This window comes from Phragmites australis, chromosome 7 (assembly GCF_958298935.1).
Source record: "Phragmites australis chromosome 7, lpPhrAust1.1, whole genome shotgun sequence".
NCBI lineage: Eukaryota > Viridiplantae > Streptophyta > Magnoliopsida > Poales > Poaceae > Phragmites > Phragmites australis.
The window spans coordinates 31,398,060-31,413,486 of record NC_084927.1 but is presented as its reverse complement, the minus strand read 5'-3'; the positions used below and the strand labels follow the sequence as shown (position 1 = coordinate 31,413,486).

Here is a 15,427-nt window from a genome sequence, read left to right as displayed (position 1 = left end):
CTTATGGCAACTGTATTCAGCCTCGACACACCATTATCACATCACCGTCTCAGGCCCCCGATACTCATGGCACACTGACCATTTGAGCTGCTAACTATACTGCCTGTGCTGCGTGACTCGTGAGACAGCAACGCTTGTCTTCTCCCTCCTGCAATATTTGGGGGCGCGACCCCGCTCTGCGTCATTCTGTCGAACACCTTGCGCGCGCCCGCGGCTCCAGAACGACCGACCTCGAGCACCAAGTTCGCCGTCTCGACGCAGAGCGGCAGGACGCGGCTGCGCATATCCAATGATCCAGGATCATATCGGCAGCCTCTGGGGGATCACTGGCCCACAGCCTACACTACACCTTCCTCCGGCCAGAAGCCGAGGCCTCCCTTCCCACCGAGACGCATCCGGTGCTACGCCACTCGCCATGCACCCAGCCTTCCCCAACTCCGCGGCGGATGTTAACCCATCGACCCGGCCTCCAGAGCCGTGGTCGAGCCCCGACCACCGCCGAGGGTGGTCAGTGGCTTAGGCCCAGCGGCTTAGCCCCAGCATGCCACGCACGGTGTCGTGCTGCCATGAGAGGGGCGCCGCAAGGCTGCATGGGGCGGCGGACCGTCGGAGCGGGCAGTAACGTGCGGAACTGCGGACACGACCTGGCCCGTTCATTTGGTAGTGCACGGTTAGGATCCGTTCAACGGCAGAAGGGATTGTCCAGCCGTTGATTTGGACTGCCAGGCACGCCCAAAACGGAACGCGATCCCGTCCAGCACGCCCAAAATGGATCGTGATTACCGACTATTATTCGAGGGTAGATCGCCTAGCCCACCAAGAAACTGGATCGCGATATTATCCGCGACCCGACTAGGCTCATATTTTTTATATTTATATTTTAAATCAAATAATTATAAAAATATAAGCCCCAACGGACTGCAGGTTTAGAAATAAAAAAATATTACGCTCGAATACTCTTAAAATTCAAAAATTATCAAAATAGTTATAAAAAATTATGTGGTGTAGATGATGCTATCATCTAGCTCTTTAAAAAAAATTAGATAAAAAATATGATTTGTACACAAGTAATTTGTTTGGGTTGAAAATTTTGGAGATCTAGATGATAGCATATTTTACACCATAATTTTTTTCATAATTTTTTATGACTATTTTGATAGTGTTTTGAATTTTAAAGTCTTAGGATATATTATTTTAAAAAAAATCTATTGTCCTTCTAACGGACGATAATAGTCTATATTTGTAATTTTTCAAAACAAATTTATATATTTATAATTTTTTATTTAAAAATAAAGATATAAAGAAGTTCACTAGGCTCTCTAAGAAAATGGATCGCAATCATTAACTATAATCCGTGTCGGCCCACTAATAAATGGATCCTTATTATTGTCCACCAACAAAATGAAAGCGGCTGCGGGCCTATATGCAGCCCAGCAATGGAATTCATCCTTTCTTTTGACCTACTTCTTTGTCATCTTTCTCTGCAACTGCATAAAACTGAAACGATTTCTTTTTTCTTTTGGGAGGAAACTGCATCAAATTGAATTCAGATCTCTGCAACCTTCATTTTTTTAAGAAAATTAGCTGGTAGCTTTGACTAAAGACGTCCAACTGAAATGTGTTGCCCGTAGCTCCACACTATAGCCACGTCCCAGGTATGGCCTGGGCCGAGGCTATGTGTCATGTTTGGGTTGAGCGTGCGGCATGTTGTGGCTGAGATGGGTCGGCACGGGTACGACACGGCAAGCACGACACAGCCCAGGCCGACCAGGCACGGCACGGCACTGCCCGTCCGGGCCGGTCAGGAGCCGTTGCACGTGCGGCTGGCTCGGCCAGGCATGGGTGGCACAAGAGGGCACGCCCGAGTTACGGGTTGTGCCAGACCCGTTTAACCCGTTAACTCGTTATTTTTTAAATTTCTAGCCATTTTGTTACCTTTTGAGCCTAAAAAATTTAAAAAAATTACAAAAATCACCATTTTCACCTATAAATATAGAACCACCCTGCTCTTACATTCCACACCAGCAACAACATTTGCTCTTTTGTTTCCTCCTCTCATTCTTGTCTCAAAGTTCTTTAGAATTTGCGATAATTTGGCAAAATTAGTTTGAATTGTTGCCAAAAATCTGAGAAAATTCAAAACTATCATCCTACTGGCTTGAAAAAATCTTGGTGAATTTTTGCATTGTTGTTCTATCTTGTTTTATTATTTGATTATTTTTAACTCGGATATTTGAATTTTTTTAGTGACATTCAACGTTAATCACGGATGTCGATGATCATGATAATACATCCATCGATCATAATTTTTTCTTGAAGGACTCACAAGGGATTACGACCCCTTTGATAGCGGTGCTGCAGGTGAAGGACCCGAAGGTGAACCTTTGGTTGGTTCACATGTAGCAACACCTACATCGTCAAGCTCTACAAGTGTGCACACATTAGCAAGCACCGGATTTAAAAGATCAAGAGCCGGTATTTTCGAAATTTGGTAAGACTTTGAAAGGTTCTACAAAGAGTAAGATAGGGTAAGTATTAGGTATGCTAGATGTTATATTTACAAACATAAATTATCTGCAAAGCACTCAGGTGGAACGGAGCACTTGAAGAGGCACGCCACAAGTTGTAAGCGAAAGAGTGGAGCAGCCATGAAGCAGACGGTGTTGTAGTACAACCCCGATGGCTCTATTCGTTATTGGGAGTATAACTCCGTCAATTCTCGAAAAGAGTTATACGCTTCATTGCAAGAGCGGATCTACCACTTAACATCAATGAGTCTGCTGCATTTGAAGATTACATTAAGCAAGCTCATAATCCTAGGTTCACGCATGTTTCTAGACAGACAACCAGTAGAGATATGGTAAAATACTACAATGCGTGTCATAGCAAGCTTAAAGAAATATTGCAAACATGTATATTTTCAGTTGCTTTCACCTTAGACATATGGGTAGGTAGCGCTAGAGAGGATTATCTTAGTGTGGTTGCTCATTTTGTTAATAATGATTGGAAATTAGAAAAGAGAATAATAAGTTTTCAGTTGATTGACAACGCGCATACCGGTAAAAATATTGCTGAAAAAATATCTCAAGTAGTTGAAGACTTTGATCTCATGAATAAAATATTTTTTATCACTTTAGATAATGCCGGTGCAAATTATATAGCAATGTATATTCTTACTACATTATTTAGTATATATGTTAAATCTTTCTTGTTACATCAACGTTGTACTTGTCATATTATCAATCTTATAGTAAAATCCGGTTTGAAGAGGTTGTCGCAATACCTAGACTATTTCTGTACTGCAATATCTTTTGTGAACTCCTCTAACTAATGAATTATAGCATATAAACAGCATTGTGTTGCAGTGGGTGTGCATCCACGTAAGTTTGTTGTGGATATACCGGTAAGATGTAACTCTACTTTCTTGATGCTTAAAAATATTATGCCATATAAGAGCATATTTGGTGTGTTTATTCATACATATTATCATAAGCAGGCGGGTCAAACTTTACTCATTGAAGTATATTGGTATGTTGCTGAAAGGATACTAGAGTTTCTTGAATTTTTTTAGATTCAACTGTGAGTTTATCAAGGGTTTATTATCCAACATCTTGTTTAGTAGTGCATAATATTATTGAAATTGCTACTCATTTAAACAGCTATGAAAATGACAATCTTTTTAAGAGATTATGTAGTTACTATGAAATCTAAATTCTTAAAGTATTGGAAAGAAATTCTTTTGTTGTACGTCTTTACCTTTATTTTAGATCCTAAGCTAAAATTGTAGCTTTCTGTAGAGTTCTCGCAATTCTAGATGATTCTTTTAGCCACGATTATTCTAATTATTATAGTAATGTTCGTTCTAAGTTATTCGAAGTTTATAGTAAATATGAAACAAAGTATGGTGGAATTCGTCTGCAACGACCTCCATTGGCATCCACAACCAGCAAGAAGACGATAACGTGGGGAAAATATTTGGTACAGGTTCTTCATCAAGAAGTTTAGACTCTCCGTCACGATCATCTACGACCACCGGAATTCTAACATCCGAAGGGAAGCTAACTACCTTCATTAACATCGATGTTATCAGTCATGAACAAGAAAACTTTAACATACTGCAATGGTGGCATGAGCACAAAATGAATTATCCAATGCTTTCACTGTTAGCACGAGATTTATTAACGGTTCTCGTATCTACAATTTCTTCTGAGGCTGCTTTCAGTCTTACTGGAAGGATAATCGAAGAGAGAAGAACAAATCTGTCAAGTGAGATGGTTGAAATATTCACCATAGTAAAAGATTGGGAACAAGCTGAAGCATGAATGCAACACACTGCAAAGAACACTGAGCTTGAAGATTCATTCTAAAATTTTGTATCTAGATGTTGATGAGAACATGTAATTTCTAATTTTTTGAGCTAGATTGTACTCTTTTTTTCCTTTGCTAAAAAGTTTTTTAATGATGCAACCTACCAATAAAACTCATTTTTAGAATTAATTAGGTGTCCCTATTATTTTTAAGTTTTTTATTTTTTAATGATTTTTCTTTATTTTTAAACGACCTGTCACCCATCTCTCATCTTGCCATATAAATACCATCTCAAACTCCCTGTGATCCGATCAGTCGCTCATCTCTCTTTTTCTACTTGCTAGCCAGTAGCCACTTGTCCACTTCAAGAAATTAATTCTATATTTTCATTCATGGATCAAGACGCTGATAACCCGCGTGCATGGTTATGGGTGTGGTAATATTATGAAAAGGTCTTTAGAGAAATTAACGATAAATAGGTAAGATTTGTTAAGTGTAATATATGCAGCTATAAATTAGGTGCCAGATTTTCAAATGAAACATGACACTTGAGAAAGCATATTAAATATTTGAAGCAAAATTATGAGGTTTCTAATAAAACCATATAATTTCAGAGCATAACCGTATATTGTACTCTTTTTTTCTTCTAGTAGAAAGGTTTTTAACGAGATAACTAATCAATAAAGCTCTTTTTTATTTATTTTTTATAATTTTTTTATTTTTGAATTTTATAGCTATTATTTTTTGATTTTTTCTATTTTTAGAATACTATTGGGTCGAGCGTGCATCCACTGTGCCCGTCGGTCCTTGCTGTGTCGCCAGGCCCATCGTGCCGGTCGGGCCTCGCCGCGACGTCAAACCCATCGTACCGACCATGCCACTATACCCGAATGACCTATTTTATCATCTCTAACTTTGGCATTCACTGCCGAACGAGACAGGCACACAAGAATGTGTACGAACAGCTGTTGTCCTTGTGGCTTGTGCATAGGTAGATGTAGTTGAGAAATATACTTTCTTTTAATAGATAATTTTTTACTGCACGGTTTACTTTAAATATCTTTTAAATGCGTAACAGGAGTCAAACTTTTATCGGCTCTCTCCACCCATAAAATTTTACCACTGGGTTACCAGCCTGTCTGCGAGAAATATACTTCTCGATTCTCCCTTCACTGTCATCTAGCTGCACAAAGTGCTTGCAGGCAAAGGATTACGTGCGAATGCCACAACGTTCTTCGGCGAAACCCATGATCACCTTCTGAACTCGCGCGGCAATTCCCACGCAAAATCGTAGGTGGTGGGAGTTCCCAAGCTGATCGATCGAGCATGTTCTTGCGTTATATAAAGCCCGTGCACGAGCGCGGGGTAATGCTCAGAGCAAGCCCGCCATGGAAATATTCAAATTCTCCTTGCTCGCCCTTCTTCCCTTCCTCCTCCTCGCAGACGTTGCCTGGGCGACCGGCGATGACATGCGCACGTTCATCGTCCACGTGCAGCCTCACGAAAACCACGAGCTCGAGACGGCAGATGACCGGACGGCGTGGTACAAGTCGTTCCTCCCCCAGGATGGCCGGCTTCTCCACGTGTACCACCACGTCGCGAGCGGCTTCGCAGCCCGGCTGTCGCCGCGGGAGCTCGACGAGGTCTCCGCCATGCCCGGGTTCGTGAGCGCGATCCCGGACCAGACGTACACGCTGCAGACGACGCACACGCCACAGTTCCTCGGGATGAACGTGCAGCAGGGCGTGTGGAACGACACGTCGGAGCGTGGCGCCGGCGTCATCATCGGCCTGCTCGACACCGGCATCTTCCCGGAACACCCCTCCTTCAGCGACCACGGCATGCCACCACCGCCGGTCAAGTGGAAGGGGCGTTGCGACTTCAACGGCTCGGTGTGCAACAACAAGCTCATTGGCGCTCGCGATTTCACTGCCGCCAACGGCACGAGTGGCACCCCTTCTCGGGTGCCACCGGTTGATGACGCTGGGCACGGCACTCACACGGCGAGCACGGCCGCGGGAGCGGTCGTGCCAGGCGCTCAAGCGCTTGGCCAGGCCATGGGTGTCGCCGCCGGGATGGCTACCCGCGCGCACGTTGCCATGTACAAGGTCTGCCTCGAGACGGACTGCGCCGGGTCCGACATACTGGCCGGTGTTGACGCCGCCGTGGCCGACGGCTGCGACATTATCTCCATGTCTATTGGTGGGCCGTCGGTGCCGTTCCACCAAGACCCCATCGCCATAGGGACATTCGGAGCGATCGAGAAGGGCGTGTTTGTCAGCATGGCAGCTGGCAACTCCGGCCCGAACGCCAGGTCCCTCTCAAACGAGGCGCCCTGGATGCTAACGGTTGCCGCGAGCACCATGGACCGCTCGATTCGCGCGACGGTGCGGCTGGGGAACGGCCTCTATTTCCATGGCGAGTCCGCCTACCAGCCAAAAGACTCAGCCGCCGTCTTCTACCCGTTGGTCTACTCTGGCGCAAGCGGAAAGCCGTTCGCCGAGTACTGCGTCAACGGCTCGCTGGACGGCCTCGACGTCAAGGGCAAGATAGTGCTCTGCGAATTTGGACTCATCCCAACAATCTTCAAAGGTGCGGTGGTGCAAAGCGCCGGCGGCGCCGGCATGATATTGATGAACCAATTCCCCCAAGGCTACGACACGCTTGCGGAAGCGCACGTCCTCCCGGTGTCACACGTCGACTACGCCGCCGGCTCAGCCATCAAGTCCTACATCAATTCCACGGCGAACCCCACGGCGCAGATCTACTTCAGGGGTACAGTACTCGGCACATCGCCTGCTCCGTCGATTGTTTTCTTCTCTTCTCGTGGTCCTAGCCACCAGAACCCCGGCATTCTGAAGCCCGACATCACTGGCCCCGGCGTGAACGTGCTCGCCGCTTGGCCGTTCCAAGTCGGCCCACCTTCGGCACCGGCTCTCCCTGGACCGACCTTTAACATCATCTCCGGCACGTCTATGTCCACGCCGCACCTTAGCGGCATCGCGGCGTTCATCAAGAGCAAGCATCCGGATTGGTCACCGTCGGCGATCAAGTCGGCCATCATGACAACCGCAGACATCGACGACCGCTCCGGCATCCCATTACTCGACGAGCAGCACTCGCCGGCCAACATCTTTGCCACTGGCGCCGGCCACGTTAACCCAGAGAAGGCCGCAAACCCCGGTCTAGTCTACGACATTGCTCCTGGAAACTACATCGGCTACCTCTGCGGCATGTACACGAGCCAGGAAGTCTCGGTGATCGCAAGCCGGCCGGTCAATTGCTCGGCCATCACTGTGATCCCCGACCGCATGCTGAATTACCCATCGATTTCGGTCATATTTCCGGCAGCGTCGAATTCAACAATGCCGGTGATTGTAAGGCGCGTAGTGAAGAACGTAGGCGAGGTGCAGTCATCGTACTACGCGGCGGTCGACATGCCAGAGAGCTCTGTGCCCGTGGTCGTCTATCCGGACAGGCTGGAGTTCACCGAGGCTAACCAAGAGAAGAGCTTCGTTGTCCTCGTGTGGCCAAGACAGAGCGACACGAGGGTGGTTCAAGGTGCGCTCCGGTGGGTGTCGGAGACGCACACCGTGCGGAGCCCCATCTCTGTCACCTTCGTATGACACACACAGTAGAGTTAATTAAGGATTTGTTTGTGCTTTCCGCACAAAATCGATCCTTATTTAAGTTTGAAATCCAATAAATGGCCCATAAATAGGAGAGCTGTGGTGTCATTAGTCCAATCCCGACCCAGAATAAGAAACAGCGTGGCCTGGCCGGCTGGCCCACTTGACCCACTGACCCTTAAGTATACAATCCTATCATATCATACATTTACTAATTGGAGATTAATTCTGAAACTCCTTAGCGATTTTTTACAAGACGTGCTAAGAAAAAAAATTAAAATACTAGAAAATCTAAAAAAATTAACTCTTAATTTCATGGGCCCTAATTGTTGTATGAATAATTGGAGGCTCCTTCAAGAACTCTGTAATAATATTTTTTAAGTGTACAGCAAGAGAGTTATCATAAATATACTAATAGAAGGAGAAAATGAAAAAAAGTTTTACAAAATATACCATCAGATAAGGGGTGCAAAATGACTACATCGCAATCATGCAAAGGCATCATAAATAAAAAAACACGCCCCACTGGACAACCTCCTAGAGCCTATAAATATCAGTGAACCTCCCACCAAAAGGGAAACGCTAAATTTAGAAAGACAGCTAAGCCCACATGAGGTTTTTCTTATCAATATCTTCTTTAATCAATCTTGCAACCAACTTCAGATCAAGGTTTTTTCTTAAAAAACCCCCAACAATTTCATTCTTTCCACACTTGCCATCAACAATAGATCATCCCTCCATTTAATTCTTTGCGGTTTTCTTTGCTAACTCCATGATGTTACTTGGATAAGACACACTAAAAAAAAGAGAAAACTAAAACAAAACTCCCGATCCTTAATTTAGTCGGGCGCCTAATTATTGCATCAAACCATAACCGATGGATGTTATTCAACTTGGATGCGACGAGTCCTAAAAACGTACGTACAAATTCAACTACAATGTAGGCGAGGAAGACTTTAGTTCTAACGGTTGAGATGAAACTCGAGCTCTGTCACCATTGTTCTACGTCTCCACGTTGGACCAAACTCCGCCCCTGTTACGGCAACTCGGCAGCAAATCAACGAACAACAGGTTTGTGTACAGACGTATTAGACGATGAATTGGTTTGGATCAAGGCCAACACTACAAATAGGAAGACCCTTTAGTGATTGATTGATACTGAAAATCACATCTAATTACTGTTGGTTGTACAATCGGTACTGAAAGTAATTCTCGAAAGAAAAAAAAAGAGTAAACGAGCCGATTCGATTGAGCCGGCTCGTCTATCGCCGCCGTCGTGGCCGCTTGGCTTACCGACGCAGCCTTGCTCTGTCCTACACAAAGAAATCACGAGGCACAAAAACCGTTGCCACAAAAACCGTAGGGTAAGAAGGATCTCCGTAGATCCCACTGCTCACCACAGTGGATCCTACCGCTCACCACCGTGGATCCCACCGCTCACCACCGTGGATCCCGCCATGGATCTCATATGCCTTGACTCCACCGACAATACAACCCTTTGTTGCATGTAACATGTTTCCTACCATACTGCGCCACGATCAAACTACACTGCTGAAAGAATTGTTTCATGAGGTGTTTGAATCAAATAGGACAACATTTTGCCACTCGTACATATACAGTCGATTATCTATTCCTTCCGTATAAATCCTATGAATGTACGTGAGTTAATAAGACGTACCCTTTTATGACTAATACAAGAGCATAGAGAAATCATGCATGCATGTATTAGTATAGGAGTCGTAATAAGAGAAAAGGCATCCGTGCATGCGAAATCCAGAGGTGTGAAAATTGAGAATGAGGACAGGGGGCACGCGGGACGCGATTAGTAAAAAAAGCTGAAATCCTTCACAGCCACCAAACATTTATATATGTCGAAATGTGTTGAAAGAAAAAGGAGAAGAGAGGTAGCCAGTACAAACACAGGAGAGAAATAGCAGGAGATGGAACAATTTCGATTTTGTTGTTGGTCCCCTATTTAACAGAATGAAAGGGGCTAAAAACTATACAAAGAAATGTAAAGCTTAATACTTTCTTTGTGGAGTATCGGCATGTGTAATAGCATCTCTCTAATACTTTACCATTTCATGGCATCTACGTGTGTAAAAAATGAACTGAAAAATTATCGGTTCCAGTCTTAAAGAATAAGTTCCGCATTACATTTTGCAAACGCTAGAAAATTAAATTCTAATTGCATATCCCGTACTGTAAACATGCAACCTTATTCTCACGAAATTCTACTATTTATGTGCCTTCTAAAATTTCTAGCTGTACAAGTGTACGGGTTGATGGGCTAGTATACAAAATAAGTATACAAAATAAGTGGCCATGTGATTCAACTTGCATTTCACGTTCAACTTTTGTTTTCGAAAGAAAAGGAAAGAGGAAGAAAATCATCTCGCACTTGCACGAAGGAAAGGAATCGCTCTGCATGCCTGCTAATTAAGCCTACCGAACCAAAAGCCAAATAAGCGCATCACAACAAAGGCTAGTTCATATGGCGATCTAAATCATCAACAGCTACGTACCAATTAGGGTTTATGTGTGGCCGGCGCTGCCCTGCCGGTCCCGGGCGTGATCAGGATCGGGCTGCGCACGACATACTTGCCGGAGACCCACTTCAGCTGCCCCTCGACCGTGCCGGCTGGAGCCCGGCCGGACTCCGACTTGACAGTGACGGCGTAGTTCAAGACCTCGTCCAGCGTCTTGAACGTCAGCTTCGTCGGGTTCACCTCCACTTTCACTGACGCTGGCACGTCGACCTCCACGACGTACGTCGAGCTGGCGGCACCGACGTTGGTTACGGAGCGGTTGGCCTTCACGGTGAAGGGCGGCTGGTCGAGGATGGCGGTGATGGACGGGTAGTTAAGGTCATCCTGTTCGAGTTTTGTCACATTGGCACACGATACCGCCGGCTCCGGGTAGATGATCGTGTTCACCTTCTGGTCCGTGTAGTTGAGCCCGCACAGGTACGGCACGTAGTCCTTGACCGTCATGTTGTACACGAGCCCCGGGTCCATGGCCCTCTGCGGGTTCACGTGCCCGGCGCCCACGGCGAGAAAGCTCGCCGGCCTGCCGTCCACGTCGGCGATGGGCTTCCTGAGGTTGTCGGTGGTTTCGGCCGTTGTCATCAGGGCAGATTTGATGGCTGCGGGCGACCATGTCGGGTGCGCGCTCTTGATCAGAGCGGCGATCCCGCTCAGGTGCGGTGCCGCCATGGACGTGCCGGACTTGATGTCGAACTTGGGCGTCAGAACCTTTGGCGGGAACTCCACGTCCACAATAGTGGGGACGCCGGCGAGGACGTTCACCCCGGGGCCGATGATGTCGGGCTTCAGAATTCCACGGCTCCGCCTGTTCGGCCCCCGCGACGAGAAGGGTGCGACCATCGGCGACTGTGGCGCGTTGAACGTTGTTCCTTTGAATAGGAACGTTGCCGTCGCGTTCCGTGAGGACTGGATGTAAGCCCTGATCTTCTGCCCCGCCGCGTAGGGGACTTGAACCGTCGGGAGGGCGTGCGGCCTCGGCATGACAATCAGACCGAACACCTGCGGGGTGACCAGGATCATGCCGGCCGCGCCGGCGTGCTTTACCACCTTGGCCTTCGCGGTGCTGACGTTACCACCAGCTTCGCAAACGATGATCTTTCCGGTGATATTCTCTGCTACCAACACACTCTCGCTGGAGCACGTGCCGTCACCCACGTCGCGCACCAACGGGCACTGCTCGCCCATGGTGGTGTTGAGATCATTGAGCGACTCTCCGTCAAGCTCAACCCCACCGCCGAGCTTCACGGTGGCCAAGAATCGCCTGTCGCTGGTGCTCGCTCCCACGGAGAGCAGCCACGGCGCCTCGTTGACGAGGGTTCCCGGACTCGGGCCGGTGTTGCCTGCGGCTGTGCAGATGAACACGCCGTTCAGGATCGCCGAGTAACCTCCAAGTGAGACGGGGTCGTCTGAAAAGTCCACAGCATCCTCATGCCCAAGCGAGAGCGAGAGGATGTCGACGCCGTCCTCGATGGCATCGTCCATCGCCGCCAATATGTCATCCCGATCACAGCCTTTCTCCTCATAGCACACCTGGTAGAACGCAATGTGCGCGCGGGGGGCCATGCCGGTCGCCGTGCCGAGACCGTTGCCGAAGACGCTGGCGTTGGGCACGAACGCGCCGGCCGCCGTGCTCGACGTGTGCGTCCCGTGCTGGCCCTCGCTGATCGGAAGCACCGGGTCACGAAGTCCCTTCCACTTCCACTTGGCCGACTCGAAGTAGGACCGTGCGCCGATGAGCTTGTTGTTGCACACCGTCTTGTTGAAATCGCACCTGCCCTTCCACTTGGCCGGCGGCGGCTTCATCCCCGCCCCGTCGAACGACGGGTGCCCGGCGTAGATGCCATCGTCGAGGACCCCGATGATGACGCCCTCGCCCATGTTGCTGGTGTTCCACAAGCCGCCAGCGCCGCGGCCGCCCATGAGCCCGAGCATCTGCGGCGTGCGTGTGGTCAGGAGGTGGTACGTCTGCTCGGGGACTGCCCTGTCGAACCAGTCCATCTTGGACATCATCTCCACCTCGTCCGGCGTCAGGCGGGCGGCGAAGCCGTTCACGACGCTGCGGTAGGAGTAGATGAGCCGCGGCACGGAGGCCGGGTCCGCAGCCAGCGCCTCCTTGGCCATGTCGCACACCGACGCCAGGAGCGACGCGTGCCAGCTCGACAAGTTCTTGTACAGGTTCTGGTCGTACTCATACGGCGTGCGCACGATGACGAGGTAGTTGCTGTGGACGCCGGTATCATGGCCTGGATGGCTGGCCGCAGGGGTGACCGCCGCTGGGGATAGTAAGAGGAGGATGACGGCGGCGTTGGCGATGCGAAGGCTGAGACACGGTAGTGTGCACCGTCTGTGGGTTGGATTGTCCATTACCGAAGGGCTAAACGAAATGAGAGGCTGTAGTACAAAGTAACGTTACATACGCGAGGTTTGTTCTTGCGATCTAAAAATGGCCTAGGGTTCTGTGGTCAAATGGTGAGATGGCTTAATATAGGAATGCATATGCAAGATCTGTGGATGCTTAGTCCTGACCACAAGTTCATCTATACTTCCGTCCGAGGCTTACTTGTTGAGGAAATGAAGGAGATGCATGAGAGATCTGCGCCTCTTCTTGTATTGACTTTTATTTCATGCATGGAGTAGCCAACGCCATTTTTTAAGGAAAAGTCCAGAACGTTGCCCCCATCTTCAAATTTCGCTCCTAAACTATGAAATGGTATATATTTCATCATGAATTTTATAATACTATTCAAATAATATTCTAACCAGTTTTGAATATAATTTTACCTACGTAACAGATATGCATATGAGGTATTGCCACATAGACAAGTTGACATGACTGATTTAGTCTAACTTACCATCCAACTAAGTAAATATAACAGTGCAGACCCTAGTCCCACATATCATTATCTCTCTGAAGTGTGAGAAAAGAAGCGACACCACGAGTTAATGCACGGTAAACCCACTTGACAAAAAAGAAGAAAAAAAACATGATGAACTGACACGTCAACGCACATGACAAAACTAACCATTCAGATCAGTCATGCGAGCAAAATCAATCTCCACAACCAATTAGGGTGTTATTGATTATCTTAGAAAAATAGAGGTAAAAGAATCCACCACATTCACTCTCCAAAGCTAGAAATTACCACATTAATTAAAAAAAGATATACACCATTGATTTTATAATAATCTAACAGTCTAGATTATTATATATGTGATTAACTCCATATAACCTAAAACGATCTTCTTCCTTTTTAAGTAAATGAAGTAGCATGTTACAATATTTGTATATCTGTGAACGGTGATCTTCTGCATATCCGATACACAAACCTACCAAAACTCATAGCAGTAGCAAGCTATCTGCAATCCTCAAACCATACTAAACCAGCTATTTTTTACTACTTAAAACCCCAAATTTGTAGCATGATCTCTACATTTCGATGCAAACGTTGGCAGTTCTCATTTGAATTTTAAAAAGTCTAACTGTATTGCTGGAGTAGATTTTAAACCCAAAGGGAACCATGCAGACGCCAACAAGCAAGCAACACATTGCTTGCACTCCGGATCTGAAAAGACGTGCGCTCGCCCGAAGGACCGCACGAGCCCCACGTCAGCCGAGATCCCGCTGGCACGATGGAATGTGCCGACGAAGCCAGGGAACACGTCCCCGCGCACCGTCCTTCCTTTCATCTTCGCCGTCCATCTTGCATCCCACGGCTCCCTCCACCTTCGCGGCTTCGCCGCTCTCCTAAACGCCTCCTCTACCCAGACCGACCGACCAACCAACCAGCAACACACACACATCACTTGCCAAGGTTGTTTCGGTCTCTCTCTCTCTCTCTCTCTCTCTCTCTGGCAGAAGGAAGAGCTTCCATGTGGGCGCCGGGTTCGCCGGGGAGGCTGCCGGCGATGGCCTCCTGCTGGGGCCGCTTCGGCGTCGCGGCGCTGTGGCGCAGGCTGCGTCAGTTTAGCCTGGCGCGGCTCAGGAGGCGGCACGGCCGCTCCATCCTCGGCGCCGGCGGGCTAAACTACGACCCGCTCAGCTACGCGCAGAACTTCGACGACGGCAGCCTCGAGCCAGACTTCACCGCCAGGTTCGCGCCCGCGCGGCACGCCGCCGGCTCGCCGAGGGCGGCGGGCGCAGCGCCGGACGTCGCCGCCGCATGACGCGCGCGGATTCTTGGCGCCGTACGCGCCTCGAGCCAGCCCATACATGATGCCTACGGAGTTTCTACCACTGCTCGGCTGCTCGCTGTGCGCCTTGGCAGAGTGACAGAGTGGCATACTGGTAAAATTGCTCCACACGCCTTCAGTTAGTTAAATGTACATACATATCGCACGCCATGGACGATGGATGTAAGTACTAAGTAGATTCGTTACTGCTTAATTTTTGCGAATTCACTCGACCAAAAAATCTTAGCCGGTTTGATGGTTTCTGCGGCGTTCTTGCAGAGTGCCAGGGATTTTTATCAACTGTACTGAATGTTTTGATCATGCCGTGTACACTTGTGATTCGAGCTTCGGCAACACACAGCAATCGCCGTTCTGAAGTCTAACTCACTTTTCGAGCTAATATTCAGCCGTTCTGCATTTTTTTTTCTCTCACGAATGTAACCAAATTTGTTGAAACTTCACTTTTGCATTGTGCAATTTTGTGATGCGGCTGTAACGACATACCACTAGTTTCTCCAGTGGGCTGGTTGCCTGAAAAGTTACGCCACTGGTGCTATTCAGGAATCATTTCTCCTGTCCTTTTCGAATTATTACGGGAAGAATTTGAGATTTGATTGCCTGCATCTGTTTGGAAGAGCAAGGGAACAAGATAGGAGTGATATGCCCACTTATTGGGGGAGGGTGTTTGCTACAAATTCTAGGATAGCTTTAGGTGCGAATATTCTTGCAAATCCACGGTTGCAGTTTAGCCTGACCTCATCTACGCTGCTGGCA

The 15,427-nt window shown here is 47.9% G+C and overlaps 3 protein-coding genes across 3 annotated transcripts; 2 read left to right on the top strand and 1 right to left on the bottom strand.

The window, feature by feature from the left end:
* The first annotated feature begins 5,696 nt into the window (after positions 1-5,696).
* LOC133925581 (subtilisin-like protease) lies at positions 5,697-7,934 on the top strand. The gene has a single exon (XM_062371457.1). It carries the CDS (start codon positions 5,697-5,699, stop codon positions 7,932-7,934), a length of 2,238 nt encoding a protein of 745 aa, XP_062227441.1.
* Positions 7,935-10,465: 2,531 nt separating this feature from the next.
* LOC133925580 (subtilisin-like protease 1) lies at positions 10,466-12,910 on the bottom strand. The gene has a single exon (XM_062371456.1). It carries the CDS (start codon positions 12,845-12,847, stop codon positions 10,466-10,468), a length of 2,382 nt encoding a protein of 793 aa, XP_062227440.1. The 5' UTR covers positions 12,848-12,910.
* Positions 12,911-14,243: 1,333 nt separating this feature from the next.
* Positions 14,244-15,031, top strand: LOC133923618 (uncharacterized). The gene has a single exon (XM_062368900.1). It carries the CDS (start codon positions 14,354-14,356, stop codon positions 14,645-14,647), a length of 294 nt encoding a protein of 97 aa, XP_062224884.1. The 5' UTR covers positions 14,244-14,353; the 3' UTR covers positions 14,648-15,031.
* The last annotated feature ends 396 nt before the right edge of the window (positions 15,032-15,427 follow it).

Excerpts from the sequence above, each read along its gene's own strand:
- LOC133923618 (XM_062368900.1), top strand. The coding sequence starts at position 14,354 with ATGTGGGCGCCGGGTTCGCCGGGGAGGCTGCCGGCGATGGCCTCCTGC.
- LOC133925580 (XM_062371456.1), bottom strand. The coding sequence starts at position 12,847 with ATGGACAATCCAACCCACAGACGGTGCACACTACCGTGTCTCAGCCTT.
- LOC133925581 (XM_062371457.1), top strand. The coding sequence starts at position 5,697 with ATGGAAATATTCAAATTCTCCTTGCTCGCCCTTCTTCCCTTCCTCCTC.